General features: G+C 45.9%; 1 protein-coding gene across 2 annotated transcripts in view; it reads left to right on the top strand.

The window, feature by feature from the left end:
• URB2 (URB2 ribosome biogenesis homolog) overlaps positions 1-17,837 on the top strand; it is a 945,224-nt gene that overhangs the window by 616,198 nt on the left and 311,189 nt on the right. For both annotated transcript variants that reach the window (XM_069607426.1, XM_069607425.1), the window contains exon 6: positions 4,660-4,770. In XM_069607426.1, the coding sequence (XP_069463527.1) occupies positions 4,660-4,770 (111 nt within the window). The remainder of the gene's footprint in view (positions 1-4,659; positions 4,771-17,837) is intronic.

Below are 17,837 nucleotides of genomic sequence, written 5' to 3'. Positions count from 1 at the left end.
ATTAGTGTATTTATTGAGCGCAGACCTGGCTTCGGAAATCACCAGAGTGCTTTACAATCGTAGGGGGAAGAACACAGGGAGGGAAACTGATGCAAGGGAGTGGGAGCTAACAGCAGAAGGCAACAGCAGCCAATTAGCAGCAAGAGATCTATAAGCAACTAGAAGGGGAGACCGTGGGGGGCAGATCAGAGTCTCAGGTACGGAGTGGAGGGTGTGTGGACCTATGGGTTATGGAAGAGCCATTCATTGAAGAGTAAGGTTTTGAGCTCTTTCCTGAACTATAGCAGCAATGGGGTAAGTCTGATGTTGATGGTAGGCGGTTCCTGAGTCTTGGAGCATAGTCAGAGAAGGCTGTTCTTCTTTTTTCCTTCCTGGATCGTTAGAGTTCAAATCTTCACGTTTCCTTACTTCTAGCGGATTGCAGCCCTCTGAAGATGCTATGTTTCTCAGGTAGCTTGGGGACTTCATGGTGACAGCCTTGTAGATGATGCAACAGGATTTGAAGATGATGCAGGCTTGCGGTGGGTGCCAGTGCAGTTAGGAGGTTCAGGGTTGAATTGCCAAAGTTATTTCATGAGTGGTGCTGCAGCATGCAGGACACATCTCAGAGGTGCCAGAGTAGTTGCTGGAAGGCCTTCCAAAAAGGAACTTTTTATAAGGCACGTTGAATAACAGAAGTTCTGGTACTTGAACGCTACTCAAATTACAACAAACATAAAATAAGTGGATGTAGTTACATGTCTGATAACCTTGACTCTTTCTCTCTTGGCTCTGCAAAGGTTTATCTGGTAATATCTAAATATGTTTTGGGGTAGAGGTTAGAGTAAGCGCGTGGCAGACTAAATCATAGGATTTATGGGTATGGAGGGAACAGTAGTTGGTTAATGTGTGCAAGCATATCTTAGATTTTTCTGTTCATGGAGCCACCTTTTCATTATGAGTTTTTACCTCTTGTGGCTTCATTCTGTTTTTAGGTTTTTAAGGTCACGCTTGCATAGTAGGGTAATATAAATGAGCTACAGCAGAATATCATGACTAGTTCGTTTTTTTAAGAGAAAGCAAATGTCATGTAATTACTGTGGCTTGTGCCTTTATTAAATCTTTTTGCATAGGTGAGAATTGCCTGTGTGTGCTGTTAAAATTCTTCTGAGCGGCACCCAGAAGGAAGCTGGACAAGCGCACATGCGCACAGTTTAGAGTGACCATTGGTTACCTGCAATTATGGCCTTTGCAAGTCAAATCAGGAAAATTAACAATAAATATGGACGTTTTTCATTACTTTGCCATATAAAACAGTAAAATACTGCAGTAGTGCCATGTATCACATATGGTGCAGAAATAAGCTCTAGAACTTTTCATGATGATTGCTAAAATGGGATGCTTTACTGTGGAGAAGGCTTCTAAATCTTCCTAACTTTGTCACTGTATAATTAATTAGACATAAGTTGGACTGACCTCTCTTTAAGCTATAGTGAACTGGAAAATGCTAGCCCAGTATTGGAAAATGATTCCTCTTCCCAGTTCATGTAACCAGAATTTAATATCTTCAGTTAAGAATCAAGACTGTATGAAATGTAATACTTGGTTGGTTTTTAGTCACAATTTATTAAAACCACTAAATGTGCCCATAAATGGCTTAGTGGCTTATCCCAGCATTGTAGACCGTAATTTGTGGGGGTTATATTGGATCTATATAAAGGACGGATTTCATAAATGCAAAGTATTTAAACCTATAACCCTTTCAACTTTTTGCCCATATACTTTTTAATGTTAAAGGATATTTGTACCGCACAATATCACCAGCGGAATGGTCACCTGGCGCTCTGATGGAGCTGAAACAAAGGGGGGCAGGTTAGGTTAGGCGTGTTAGTAGGACAAAGTTTGGAGAAGAGCAAGGGGCCTGTGAAGTACTGTTGGCAGCTTCAGTTCGTTTAACACCGTTCGCTGAGTATATTGGTGGGTTTTTCGGTTCTGAGTCAGTCGTGTGCTGCTGTTTGGGGGTCTGTGTGGTTGTTGCGGTGTGGTGAAGACCGTGCGGGTTGCTCAGGCTTTAAGGAGGTGTGGTTGTGTTTGGTTAGAGTGTGAGAGGTGTGTGAGGAATGGTGAGGTTTTTTTTGTTTTTATTGGGTTGGTTAGTATCCTTGTTAGAGATGTATATTTCTATTGTCTCCTTCATAGTTTAGAGAAGGTTGTTTCCTTTCAGTGATTTAAGTTTCAGCGCGATAAGGCTGTCTCATCTCTGTCATTATGCTAAGTTAGCTACTTTCGTGTTTCCATCTTTGTAATTGGTCAGCCCTTTTATCCCAGTTTCTTTGTTGTAACCTAGCTTTTGGATTGATTTACTTGTGAGCTATACCCTACGTCTTTTCTGAGTGGATAAGGTTGTTGGTAGTGTTTGGCATGTAGGCGAATTTCTGTGCTCATGGGGTTGTCGCTTGTGCTCTATTCCACCTAGCGTTGTCTCTCTTGTTCTTGTAGGAGTTTCACTTAGTCATTTCTGGGTGTAGTCTGTGCCATCTTATATTTTGTCAATCTGTTCTTTGTGTTTCCTGTTTGATTGTTTTAGTTGTTTCCATTTGGTTCCGAGGTGTTGAAGAGGCAGGTTTTTAGACGTTTTCTAAGTTTTACGGTGATTATTGGTGTTTATTTCTTTCGGGAGGTTGTTCCAGGTTTTTGCGGCTCAGTGGGAGGAGGAGCCCCCTAGTTTGTTCTTGAAGTATTGTATTGGTTCCAGGCAGATTTCATTGCTTGATCTGTGGAGTCTCGTAGGCTTTTTTTTTATTTTTTTTTATTTTTTTAGGAATTGTGCTCCTTATCCGCTGATTGCCTTGTGTGTTATGCATTGTTTTGAAATTGATACAATGTTTGATTGGGAGCCAATGTATTTTTAGTGCTGGAGTGATGTGGTCTCTTCTGGATAGTTTGAGGAGGAGTCTAGCTGCTTCACTTTGGATGCGTTGTAATTTCTTCAGGAAGTATTCTGGGCTGGCATCCCGAGGTAGAGGCTGTTTGCGTAGTCAATTCTTGACATGATGAGGTCAGCGATTGTCAGTGTTTTGTGGGTAAAGGAGAGGAAAGGTAGGATGATTCTTGTTGTGTGAAGGAGGAAGAAGCATTTCTTAATTATTGCGTTTCCTTTGGTTCCAAGGTTAGGGCATTGTCCATTAGGACTACCGGGTTTTTTACTACCTTAGATGGTGTGGGCGCGGTTCCCATTTTAGTCGGCCAGGGAATGTAGGTTCTTTTGGTTTTTGGATATAATCATGATTTCTGTCTTTCCTCAGTTGATTTTCAAGTTGTTGGCGTTCATCCAGTCAAAGATTTCTTTTAGACATTTTATTAGGGTCGAGTGATCGGCTTGAGTATCTTCGATTTTGTAGATGATTTGAGTGTTGTCTGCGTAGTTGTAGCATGTAACTTGAGAAAGTTCCTGAATAAAACCCAGCGCTTAAATGTATTCCCAACCCACAAATTGTAGGTGTTGGCAGAAAAGAGATTTGTTTATGTATGTTGTGCCTGTACACATTTTTTTATAAACGTTTTAAGATCTATTCATTGAATGTACTTTTTACAACCTTTGCGCAAACATTGTTTTGCTTGTTTTGTAAATGACTTAGACCATCTATTAACATTTGATTTTTAGAAACCAGTCTTAAATGGCAATCCAATTTCTTTAATTATTGCAGATATGTTGACGATATTTCACGATACCTACATTTTATTTGTTTTAATTCTCTATTTTTTCTTTTTTTCATTTGCAATAATGAATGTTTGATTGTAAAGGTTTTATTTATGCCAATATACACTAAAAACATAATTCAGTCCAGTAAGATGCATGTCGAAGTATTTTTTTTCAATGATACACTCCTCACGCAGTGACCAGGATGTTACGTTAAGAGTTATTTATACGGTGTCACTCACCACCATACTAGTCGAACAGCAGTGAGGCTTGTTTGAAGAGTGGTGTATTGATTCCTAGCTAAGGCTATGAAGATGTCTGTGAGAAATAATAAAAATCAGCAGAGAATAGGGTAAACCGGGATAAATGTGAAACTCATGAAAGATTTGTACAGTAAGAAAGTGAATTAGGAGTACGGACGGACTTTGTAATAATTTTTGTACCTGTAGAGTTAGTGTATATGTAGATTCAAAATATGCAGTTCATTTGATATTGAAAATGTTCACAATTTAAGACATTTTAACTGCTCAGTATTGTCCACAAGGACATCTACTGCTGTAAATAGTAGTGCTTTTATTTGGGCATGCAACATTTGCTGAATGTTTTTATCCAGTATCTCTACTTTAACATTTTTTTTAGACTGTTTAGTGCTAAAGTAATTTCCTTTTGTAGTACTGGATGAGTTAATAATAAATGGGATAAGGATGTGAACTGTTATGTCTGTAGCAGTCAAAGGTTTGATTTTCATACACTCCAGGTAAACCGGAGTAGATTGGTTTCAATTTGTTTTTTATAACTAACCCTAAAGAAACAGGGTCATTGCTTGCTGTGATTTTTGTAGTTGTCTTGCATGTCATTGGTACATTTCCATTTGTGCTAAAGTGCCACACACTAGCCCAAACTAAAAATATTGTCATGTACATGATGTAATGGCTCTATGACCACCTTTCAATTTGTGTTTTGTTTCTGTTGCTTTGTAGGAAGTGCTGTCGGCCATAGGAATAATAAAACTTGTGCTCAGCTGTCAATTATCGAGAGACAGTGATATGTTTTTCTGGTCCACCATTCCGCAAATTATGACCGCTTTGGGTGTAAGTATCTTACTAAAGTAGTGTGATATGTAGTCTTAAATTATGTCCCCTTGTTTGTCCAGGAAAGAATCTTCAACAGTGAAATGTAAAATATCTGTTTGTACATTGTGAGAGGTCAGAAATAAGAGGTGGGCACAAAGTTGTGATGTTTTCATTATCATACATTTTTATGAATATAAAAGGAGTTGGCTAAAGGCCTATGTCCCTATCCTAATTAATTTGCCTACCTAGGAAACTAAAACTAAAGATCAGTCTGTTTCAAGTCATCAAAATTATATAAACTGTCCTTGTGTCCAAAACACATTAATCTGATCCTCACACTGAAAATGAACAACTAAGGGTGTAAGCAAATGTCTAACTTATTTTTAGCAAACAAATTTCACAATTAACGAAAGTAGAAAAATGCAACAGAAACCGTCTTTTCCAAGGTGAAAACCCTTGGATCCAGAGGGTGGTTCCCTTCCACTGGATATTTCAGGTAGGAATGCAAAAAGTATCTCCTCCAAACAGCAGTTTCTTAAGGATGGTAAGAGTCTCTTTCAAATAAGTTTCTTAAGGAAACCTCCTGGTATACTCCCCTGCCAAGAATCCCTTTAGTGGGTGTTTCAGATCCACTGTTATAATCTCCTGCCAGGTATCTTCCTAAAATTTTAAAGTTCTTAATTCTCTTCAAAGTGCCTGGTATCCTGATTGCCAGGGCTTCCTTTCATCAACTTCTTAGATCCACTGGTATACTCCCCTGCCAGGTATCTAGCCACAATGTCTTATACTTCTATATACTTTGAGTGGATTGCCTGGTATATTCCCCTACCAGGAATCCCTTTCTGGGGTCTTGCAGATCCCCTGGTGTTCTTCTCTTCCTGGTATTCCTCCCCAAATGCTCACTGCCTGATGTGCTTCTTTGACCAGGATGTCTTCTCGGTTTCACTCTTTCAATATAGCACAGTAGTATCACTTCTCTGTGCTTCCTCCTTGTTTTCTTGAGGAACTACTTGTTTCCAACTTTCCCCACCTTGACATCTCATACGTAGGGCTTTGTTCAAGTTCTGTCTTTGTACTTGGCTTGGTCAGTATTCAAATATTCTTATTTGCTTACATGCCTTTCAGTACGCCCTGGGGTCCCCAATGGCTCTGAGCAGACTCACTGGTGTCTTGTAGCGTTCCCGATCTGTGGCATGTTGCTTCGAAAAAGCTTCCTCTCTAGGACAGCCTGCCTCGCACTGCAGACCTTTCTACAGCACTCCTGCCTTTCCGCGCTCACCCGCCAGCAAAACCATTGTTTCTTGGCACAACCGTGACTCCGGTAGCCCTGCTGCTGCTGTGGGTACTCCGGTCCTCTCACGGTGCCTGCTGCGTCTCTCCTGTCCACGTGCCATGCCGGTATGTAGTTGGGAGTGGTTGCCTGGAAATACCTGCCTTCTACAGCACAGTCCTTGCACTATGGCTTCCTTCTCCGGTTCTGCCTTCCTCTCCTCTCTTATTGAGTGCAGGCACAATTTTTAAATCTCCTGCACTCTCATGATGCATAAAAACGAGTCTGCACGTTTAACTTTGTGTTTCTTTCAGTCTGCATTAACTCCTCCTTCCTCCTCATCTCGGTACTTGAGGCTTTATGGGAGTTGGAGTCCATAGAGTTTCTAGGATTCCCAAAGTCCTATTGTGTAGGATTTATATTTAGAAAAACATTAGAGACAGGATATCTTAGGTGTGTGTTTGAGGTATGAATGGACGAATAGGGTAGAATACTGAGTCTCTCCTGATAGGGTCACCACCTTCCCCCTGACAGCCATCTCCTCCCATGTGATCCTCCCTCATAGTACCACCCCTGTGATCAGGATCAGGTAGCAGCTTCTGTTCCCTGGCTACATGCGAAGAGATCCTTGCCAGAAAATCAGTGATGACTCCACAGGAGTCATCACATTAGTCTATAGAAACCAACAAACATGTCATTGTCTCAGTCTTACTCTAGACCCCTTACACTACCGGGAGCCAATGTAGAGTACGAAGAATAGGAGAAATGGAGATTGTCGCTACTCTGACAGCCAGATTCTGGAGGACTTGAAGGCACTGAATAAGATATATTGGCCGTACGAGAAAGAATTGCAATAATCCAAGTAGCCTAAAACCAGTGAGACCACAACTGGGGCCTGCAGATGGGGCGACAGAAAGGGGGAGGACCTTCTGAAGTACCTTAAATTGGAAATGGCCTGATTGACACACCACACTGACCTGGGCTTCAACTGATAGGGAAGCTAGGATCTTAAAACCCAAATCCTTAACCATAGGCAGAGGTGCTGGAAACGGGTCAAGTGAGGAAGGGCAAAACGGTGGAGTCCAAAGAGAAGTAGTTTGGGGAGGACCTACAACAAAGACCTCTGTCTTGTCCCCGTTGAACTTCAACTCATTCAATTTCCCATAGATTCTAAATGAAATTTAATCTGAACAGCGGTCTAAGCTTGAGCCAGATCTAAACAATTGGCGATCTAGCCATTGTCCACGTATGAATAACGCAGAATAAAGTGGGAATGGATGAGTTTCGCAACTAGATGAATGTGCACATTAAACAGGACAGTGGAGCTAGCGGAAACCTGGGAGACCACACAGGACAAGGGAGCTGGGGCACAGCGTAAAGGAGGAAGAGAGAGTGATTGTGGCCGATCAGTTAAAAAAGACCTAAACCACGACAGCTCTGAGTCCGTCATACCTTCCCCAGCCAGACGATCCAGCAAGGTTACATGATCTATGGTGTCAAACGCGGCAGATAGGTCAAGAAGAATCAGCGTGCCAGTACCACCTTAATCACGTAGCCGAGCCAGATTATCAATGACTGAAATGTGGAACGATTCAGTACCCTGCCCAGGACGAAATCCAGATTGACATAAAGCAAAAAACTGGGAATCTTCCAAGAAAGTACTTAGCAAAGGTGTAATTAAGGACCCGAGGAGCTTCATCAAGAAATGCAACAAGGAAATGGTCTTTTTTTTAAAAGTGGGATCACCAAGGAATACTTTAGATGAGAAGGGACAATACCTTTATATAAAGGAATGATTAACTGCTTGTGCCACCAGAGATGTGATGGCAGGCATAATCTCCTTGAGAATAGTCAAAGGGTTAGGGTTCAGGGGGAGGCAGATTTAATTTTAATTGTGGAAGTTATTTTATCATCTGAAGTAAAACTGGGAAAACTGGGCCATAAATGCAACAGACCGCCAACTAGCAGCCCTCTCCCCAAAGGTTCCAAAATCAGATGGACAGATGGACAGAATCATTGCAATCTTTTCTGTAAAAAAAAAAGCAGAGCGAGAATCGCATAATGTCTGCGAGGGAGAGACCGCTCCCGAAGGAGCCAGAACAGAAGACTGAGTGTACTAGGCTAAACAGCTCTTTATATTGATTAAGAGAAGTTTCTTCTTGGTGAGTGTAGAAAGTATGTTTAGCTTCACTAATCACCTCATGATAGGCAGCTATAGCCTGGCAAAATGACTTTAGCTTCAGGACAGTATGCAGACCTCCATTTACACTCTGCCTGTCTTTGATGAAGCTGCAACACCCTAAGGATTACATTAAACCATGACACTGATGGAAGAGGGGCAACCAAATCAACTGTGGAAACCAAGGCTTGAGCAAACTATCCAAATCTAAAACTGAGAGGCACTACAACATTCCCTTATATGGGCTGGTAGATTTGATCTATCAACCGAATGCCATCTCCTTTGAGGGCCATGAGGAATACTAGTTGTGAGAATAGAAGTGGTCTTAACCAAGAATGGGATAATAAAATAATCTGTCCAAGGGACAGGAAAAGCAGGAAAGGTAGAAATCAACCCGATGGATGAGAATATCAGATCCGGCTGAAGAATGCTGTAATTGGCAGGTAAAGCTTACACTATGGAACGATCGGATGCCTCACAGAGCCGCGTCTCTGTAACGCACACAAATCAGGAGAATGGTCATACAGAAGATCATCAGAACTACAACAATGGCGAATGAAAACAATCACCAGACCTGGGGACGACTTTGGTGCAGTAAATACTCCTGCATATTAAATAAAATCAATGATTAATACGATTAAACAGAAAAGAACAATCTTTCAAAATTCTTTAATTGGTGCTATTCTTTTATTTCCATTACAAGGATGCAGAGACCAGTGCCGATGCATTTCGGACCGAACGGTCCATGTTCTTAGCAGGTTCTAAAAATACACAATGTAAACAATAGTCAGTGACCGTCCCCGAAATATACAACTGTCAAAATAAAATAATGCTAGGTGTAAATAGATCATGTCCTACCTGTCCTTCTAGAACATTCTTGCATCTAAATAAATGATTGGAACCACGTAACGGAAAACACCATAAGTATACACCACTTACGTGGGCGTAGCCAGCAGCCATGCGGTGAGGTCGCAATCTCTGTGAGCTCCTGCCCGATTTGTTTAAATGATTAGCCCATCTACATCTAAAATGCTTCAAAATCCTCAAAGCTCTGTGCAGCAAGTCCTGACACGCGGGTGTTCTGGTTGAAAAGTTCAGGGAACATCCAAGCTGAAAAGAAGCAGTGAACCTGTGTCGCAGTGGTGGAAAAGCTGGAGGGTATGAATGGTGCCGGCGGCCTGAGCTGCAGATCCAGGCAGCTGCAGCGGGTGGAGGTGAGCAGGTCTCGGGCACAGAGCTTAGGAGAGGCCCGAGCACCTGAGAAAGGGTGGGACTGAGTAGTGGAGCCTGGGGAGGCAATGGTTGCACCGCTGGCCCAGCCAAAGCATTGACGCTGCCCCAAGAGTCCTGCAATGAAACCCTAAGAGCGGCCCTGCCGTGCTGCAAACAGTAACGCATCCACATAAGGGACTGCACACCCTGGCAGGCCCTGGTCCCCAAGAGGAGATAGTCAGACCTGGGCCTGGGAGGAGATAAGTAGCTCAGGAGCCACATCCTGCAAATGCAGGGATCCCCTGGGGAGGGAGGGTACAGCGCAGAAGCTGAATCTGAGTGGGCGACAACATACTGAACACCGGAACTGCCACGATATCGGAGACTGTGGCATGGCAGACAAGGCAGCGTGGTAAGCCGTGTCTAGGAAGAGCAAGTGTGTGTGGCAGCGCTGTGCTGCTGGCCACCCCCTGACACAGGGACTGGAGAGGCGGCGTGCACCAGAGCTCCCCCAAGGCAAATAGCTTGACTGAAGACAACGTTGCGAATGTCTGTGCATGGCGGCTGGCTGGTGGGCTGGCCGCTGTAGGGAGACAGCCCATAGTAACCAAGCCAGGGGTGCCGGACATCGCCGAGAAGGTACCCCCTGGTCAGGGAGGCACAGAGAGTACAGAACGGGCCACGCTCTGTGGGTGGAATTGGGTGCAAGATTGCCAGCCGGAGCAGTACAACAAGGAGGGACATATTGGACACGTGCCTGACAGGCAGAGCAAGAGCAAATCTAGATAAACCAAGATGGAGGCGTTTGCATGAGAGGAGAGCGGAGGCAACTAAACCCTGATGGATGGCTGCATCACTCGGCAAGAAACTAAGGCAGAGGAAAACCTAATCCTGAAAGCCAATGCAACGTTGCAAACTACCATGGAGAGAGGAATTGATGAGATCAGGATAGATGTGGGGCTGCTGCAGCAGGATGTTTGAGCGCTGGCGGACAGGGTACAGATGGAGATGCAGGTTGATGAAAACAGGCAGAATATAGCTGGTACTCTGTCCGAGGTTCAGGAGTTAAAGGTGGCTGCGCTGGAGAGTAGAGTGAAGGACTCCCGAATGAAGGTCATGGCGGAACAATATAAGCATACAGGTCCTGCCAGAGGGGATGCAGGGCAGGGATCCTGCGACATACGTGGAAGACATGCTGCTGCAGGATATGGGGGCAGGAACCCTGCCGCAAGGGTGCATGGTGGAGCTAGCCCACAGGTACCTGGCCAGAAGACCCCCACCGGGGGCACAACCAAGACCACTGATTGCGAAACACCTGAATTACAGGGACAGAGAAGCAATGCTGGCTTTCTCTAGACGGGGATGGATCATTGAAAAGGGGTCCGCCAAGATCAGTGTACCCGCACTACACACTGAAGGTGCAAAGACAAAGGGCAGCTTTCAGACCCACAAAGGCGAGACTGCGACAGGCGGGCCTGAAGTATGTTAATTTACCCCAGCAAAATTAAAAGTACTGCATAATGGCACCATCCATTTTTTTGGACAGCACTGAGGGAGTCCAAGCATGGATGGACATGATCGGAGTGGCTCCTCTCAGGAGAAGGCAGGATGTTGCTAGGATTCCACCATTTGTCAGGCGTAAACGATCTAGGGCGTCTCATCGCTGTACTATGACAAGTAGTCTTTCATGCTGTAACACTGCACCATTCCTCCAGCATTGGAAGTTGCCATGGCAGGTGGGAGGCCGTTACACATCCAACGTCGGTCATCTGTGTTCATGGTTGCCATGGGGAAAGGCTGTGCATGCTCTTGTGTGACACAGCAGAACATAGCGTGTGCCGCATTACCTTCGGATTTAACGCTGCACTCAACCTGAAGCAAACGCTTCTGATTAAAGTTGCGTTCCTGCTTGTTTGCTACTCTTGCTTCCCTTGATTATTGGTTTTCTGACCCAGCTCTGCATTACGTTTTTGGACTGCCTTTGCTCACTGTTTGAATACCTCGTTGTACTCAAATGCTAAACTCTGCATTACGTCCCTGGACTGCTTTTGCTTACTGTTTGGTTACCTTGCTGTTCCACCGCAAGGCACACATCTCCACCTTCAGAAAGGAATCTCACTGGTTCCCCGTCCGTGAGAGAATTCAACTAAGCGCACTGGTCATTACACACAAATGCCTATATCTGAAAGCCCCACGCTACTTACCAGACAAATTCTCAAAACCGAACTCTACCAGACCAACTAGATCCCCCACACCTACACCAACTTAACATCCCGAAGTTCAACCTGAAAACTGCTGGGGGAGCAAGCTTTCCTGTACTAGCAGCGAAATGCTGGCATGCGCTACCATTGACAATCAGAGCCGACACATCATTGTGGTCGTTCAGAGCCAAGGTAAAGGAACTGCTCATAACTCAACAATAGACTGCTAACGGCACTCACCTGAATCTTGCTTCCTCGTTTCCTTGTATCAATTGTACCCTTTATCAAATGTATGCTACTATGACAGTTGTATCTCTGTATGAAATGTATGCCGCCACTGCGCCAGTCCTTGTATGTGCAACGCTCTGTAACCATGGCTGATCCTAAAGACAAAGTGTGCAGTTACCCCAGGGTTCGGCAGTGCTATACAAATAAACAAACTAAACTAAACAGCGCGGAACTCTTCATTATGTCCCTGTACTGCCTTTGCTCACTGTTTGCATACCTCACTGCCTGCATAACACTGACCTTTGCATTACGTCCCAAGACTGCCTCTTCCTACTGTTTTGATATTCACCTGCCCTCACCTCGCCGACCAACTCTTCGCTTACCGGACTGCTCTGCGGCTCATTCCCGAGACTGTGCACGGACTAGACACGCTTTCCAGATACTGGCAAACCTTCCCGGTAGATCAGGCGTCCTCGTGCCTTCGGCAGTCTGGTCCCTACTAACCACTCCACTCCTCCTGTGAACTTTGTTTCATTACTGGATTGTTGGAACTTCTCCATCTCTGGCTTCCTGCTACCCCAAATCTTCTGCCTCTCTTCTGATACCTAACTCCTGTTCTATTATTCTAGTGATCTCAGATCTTGGAGGAATCCACTGGTCAACATTCCAATTACCGAAACCCAGAGGTAACAACTCCACACAGGTGGTTCACTCTTACTTAAGAGGTTAGCTACTTTCTTTCTTGATCCATCTAATTCTGGTTGCCTATCCTTCTCGCTAATGACTGTTCCTTTCTGACCTACAACTCGCGTTGTTGGTGGTGCATTTTGTCCTGCTCTTCCATTTGATTAATCCCTCTTTTAGAACTACCATAATTGATAGAGGCGTGCATTGATGGGTAGAACACTCTGCTGGTGAGAAAACCTAGACTTCCTGGTCTGGGTTGCAGTGAGCAGTAGTGAAGAGGAGCGGTTGATGCACACGTCTGGTGAGTTGATTAAGGTCTGATCTTGGTGAGTCCCAACAGATGTAGGCCATTGAGGGGCTGCACTGGGACAGGTACGCCTGACCTTCAGGCGCCAGTAGCTGAGTGTAAGGCTATTCACAGTCGACCAAGGGTTGACACAGCGGGCCTCACTGGAGGAGTAGAACTGACGCATGCTGACTTTGGGGCCACTATGAGGCGGTCCAAAGGCAGGTGCCTTTGCACCTGTCACTGACTGTTTTGCACTAGGGGTGCCCAGTAGGGCTACCCTGCCTCTACATGTGATATCAGTGGGAGGGAGGGGAGACACTGGTTTAAGCGTAAGAAGCGGCTGACACTGAATGGAATGGGCGCAGTTGGGCATTTGTTGGGGATGTTGGGAGTTTTGCAGGAAGTTACATGTTCGTTGAATTGCATGCCAGCCAGTCCTTAATCTCACACATTGGTGCTGGTGCAATGTGTGCTCTTGTGTGAGATGAGACTGCTAGACTGGGACCAGGGGGGAAGGGTGGGGGAGAACAGAGGCAACCTCAGAGTCAAGCGGGTGTGGCCCGCTGGTCTCCACTTGATGTGGGTATACAGGATAGGGAGCCAATCGGGTGGCGGCGAATGCAACGCCTGGATGGTAGTCTCCTGGAATGTCAAGGGACTCGACAGCTACATTAAGCGGAACAGGTTTCATACATATTTGATCACTAATGGAGAGCATGTAGCCCTCCTGCAAGAGACTCATCTTGTGGTGGCTAAACAAGCTATCGCTAAAATGTGGGGGGACTTGGGCATGGATCGTCATATTAGGCGTACGCCCGTTCTACCCTGTTGTGTGGCCCCCTCAGTGACTTTTAGACCACTTTGGATGCAAATGTGACGGCTAGGGCTGGCTAACCATAGTACACTGGTTTCTGGAACAAAGGGAGATTTGTATAATCGGTTCGTACGCCCCCAACCATAACACCACTAGCTATTTTAGATCCTTCAGCCCCTGCTTGGTGCCATATACAGGGGCACTGTGGCTGCGGGGAGGGCATTTCAACTGCACTCCGGACCCGGTGTTAGACAGATCGGACAGCAGGTGCAGGAAACACGCGTCACCAGCTAAAGCGCTGGGGACATTACTGCGGGAGTTGGGGATGGGTGACATTTGGAGGCAGCTGCATGGGCATAGGAGAGACTATTCATTTTACTTGAGCCCGCACAGGGTGCATACATGCATTGATTACATGTTTACAGGCGTGGAAACCCTGGGTGAATTTACCACGGCCGATTACAGGGCAAGAGTCCTTTCAGACCATGCACCACTCATGGTGACGTGGCAGCGTACAACGGGCACACCCCCCCATTCCGACATGGTGGTTGAGAGCGGAGGCACTGCTTGATGAGCAGTTTAGGCACCACATGGAAGATAGTATAGGGGAATTCTTCAAACTTAACGATGGGAGTGTCTGTAGTGCAGGGACCTTGTGGGAAGCCTTCAAGGTAGTGATGAGAGGGGAAGCAATTGGGAAGTTGTTTGGAATATGGAAAGACCTGTTGCAGAATATAGCTAGCACGGAGGAGCAGATGGAAGCGCTGAGAGGGGCAGGGCGATAAGCGGCGGAGTGCGAGAAGAAGCTGATTGATCTCAGGCGGGACTACATAGCCGCCTGGGAGTGATTGGGCAAGCATGGCTATAGCAAATACATAAATAGACTTCATGAGACCGGAGATAAACCGGGAAGGCTGCTGGCCTGGTTGTGCTGTGCAGAGTAGATGAGGAGCATAAGTTCCATTAACGACGAGTGTGGGGAGGAATGTAGAGCCCAAATTGAGATTAATGCCGTCTTTACCCTGCATTACCAACGCTTATATGACTCTGCAAAGAGAAGCAATGCCAGTTATCTGAGCGACATGTGGCTGGGGATCGACCTGCCGCATCTGGAGCTGGAACAGGCTGAGATACTTGATGCTCTGTTCGCAGTAGAGGAGTTACAGGCAACAATACACATGCTGCCCTCAGGCAAACCGCCGGGTGCAGATGGGGTCCCGGCAGAATTTTACACAGAGTTCATAGGAGAACTTGCGTCACCCCTCTTACAGATGCTAGAAGAAACATACGAAGCGGGCCTGCTGCCAGCGAGCATCCGAGAATCCATCATAGTGCCAATACTGAAACCAGGCAAGCTGCCGCTAGTGTGCGGATCTTATAAACTGCTCTCAATCAACCAACACTGCAAGATTCTTGCTGTGATGTTGGCGAATAGATTGAAGGGGGTCATTGGCATCTTGATAAACTCCAATCAAACCGGTTATGTTGCTGGGAGGAATACATCCTGGAACTTGCGCAGGCTGTACCATGTAATAGATAAAACCAAGGGGGAGAGGGTTGAATATGCTGTGGCCTCGCTCAATGCTATAAAACTGGGAGACACATCTCAGAAGCGTGGGAATTGGGCAAGGAAACTAGCCTGGGTGTCCGCTTTCCCACATGCAGTTCATCTTGGCACTGGAACCGTGGGCAGCCTTTCTCAGTGCAGACTTCAGGGATGCAGTCATACCAATTGGGGGGAATCATGCACGTGGTCTCTCTGTATGCGTGATGTTGCTATACATGCAGGACCCGGAATCCGACTTACCTTATGCGCTGGAAGTACTTACCGGCTTTGCAAGGCTATCTGGCATAACCATAAGCAGGACGAAATCAAAGCTGTTTACATTGGCGGGCCTGGCGGCGCTGGGTCAGCAGCGCCTACCGAATCTAGGAATACAGTGGGCGGTGGACACCTTTCGATACTTGCGGGTGGACATTTATTGTGATCCCAGAAAGTAACACGAGACACACTGAGGGCGCTCCGTGGTGTCAAGAAATCTATGATATTATGGCAGAGACTCCCGATATCTATGATGTGCCGCACTGCGCTACTTAAAATGGTTGTTCTCCCACGCCTTTTGTACCACTTTGAATAAACCGTATGAGATCCTGGGATTGTTCTTTCGCAAACTCGACTCAGTGGTGAGAGGGTTTATCTGGGGGAGGAAAAGGTGTCGAATATCGCTGCCCACACTTAGGAGGCACTATAAGGAGGGCGGAATTAGGCATAGCTCTCAACCATTTGTGTCGCAAAGGCGGGTGAAATCACCCGATTTTGTTTTTGGCGGGTGAGACGCCCATTGGAATGAATGGGCGTGCAGGAGGCTTGGCGGGTGAGTCAGCCCTTTGCAAGGCGGGTGACACCCGCCAAAGCGGATGAGTTGAGAGCTATGAATTAGGCTGCCGCATTTTGAGGCATATTATCTGGCTGGACAACTGCAGTTTGTAGTGACCTGGCTAGCGGACGAGTTCTCCCTAGACACTGAGCTGTTGCAGGGTGATGTTACACCGTTTTACCTAAGGGAGGTGCTTTGGGTGATTGGAGTTGTCAGGCAGCGACGTCTCTCCTGGTTACACTGGGCAGGAAGTTGTGCAACAGATTATGGAGGCTGATGGGCCAGCGGGACCTGTATTCTGCTAACTTATCACTGGTGGCAATTAATGGAGGGAATCGAGAGGTTGTTCGCAACATTAGATTACATTGGAAGCCGATTGGGGGGGGCATTACCCTTGCCGATGGGGCTAGTTTGGGCTTTTCCGAGTTGATCGAAACTTACGGTATATTGAAAGGGCTATTCTTGACATACAACAGTGTGACTGAAATGGTCACGACTAAATTTCCGGGTGTTAAGGTTGGATTGGCGGGGGATGAAACGCTGGATTCCCTCTACGATCTGACGGAGGAGGGCCATGTGATCTCCGGGTGTGATCTCCGGGCTCTATGATCTGATACTGAACTCGCTCCGTAAACCAGATCTCAGTCTGGTCAAAGTGGGAGGAGGAAGTAGGCTGGGTCTTCACAGATGGGGAATGGGCCAGGGTAATGTTGTATGCGCGAAAGGTATCCGGGAATGGCCGACTTAAACAGCTACAGCTATTCATCACACACACAGCCTACATGACGCCACATGCCATTTCACGGTCCTTGGGAGCGGGAGAGCAGAGCTGCCCAAGATGCACGAGCACGTCGGTGGACATGCTCACATGGTTTGGTCGTGCCCAGTAATTGGGGAGTTCTGGCATAATATTGCGAACAGGGCCTCCAAAGGAGGGATAGCAATGCATGAGTGGCCACCAGAGGCATGCCTGCTGGGGCTGTTCACGAGGTGACAAGCAGAGGTACATGTAACAAAGATAAAGGATCTTGTCTGCATTCTGGCAAAGCGCAGGATAGCACTGGCTTGGAAGTCTGTGTAGTGTTCCCGCATAGAGGCATGGTGGGGTGACGTTCGGAAGTGGACAGAGGCGGAAACGGTGGTGTGGCACAGGGTGCTGTACCAGGGGCCAAAGGGAAGCCAGTGCTAACGTCACGGCATGGAATGCATTGGTTCAGCAGATGTCCGCGCCCTCTGACGATATGCCGCCGTGAGGCTAGTGTTACAAGAGCGTGGGTCAATGGGCACAGACTCAAGCAAGAACTTTGCTGTGGTAGGGGGTAATAAGCAGGTTCGGGGGAGGAGCAGTATGGCATGCATATGTTCTGTTTAAATATTTGGTAGTTTGGGCCGTTAGGCCCGGTTTGACTGAGTTCAGGCAGGTGAGCATAGGCTGTGAAGGCCTGGCGGAAATGTCAAACATAAGTATAGAAGACTGGCGGGTGCACTGTGCGCAGACACATTGATGACAAAATGGGTACATATGGCCCTTGAAGAGGTACAGTGCACAAGACTTGAATATTCACCCTCTCAGTGTCTGTTTTTGGAAGCACACAGCTGCTGGTTTGTTGCAGTTTATTGTATTATTTTCTTTGTTTATTTGTTGGAAAAGCTAATAAAGAGAATTAAATATATAAAAATATATATACACCACTTACAAAATGTCAATGTCATTCAATATTGTGTGAAATAGTATTCGGAAGATAGGCCACCATTAAAGTACAATACAAATCATAAAAAACACAATATTGCATTGATATCTACATTAATCTCTTTAAGTAAAAATAT

Source organism: Ambystoma mexicanum, chromosome 4q, assembly GCF_040938575.1.
Source record: "Ambystoma mexicanum isolate Mex_15411 chromosome 4q, UKY_AmexF1_1, whole genome shotgun sequence".
NCBI lineage: Eukaryota > Metazoa > Chordata > Amphibia > Caudata > Ambystomatidae > Ambystoma > Ambystoma mexicanum.
This window is presented reverse-complemented; position numbering and strand designations above follow the sequence as displayed.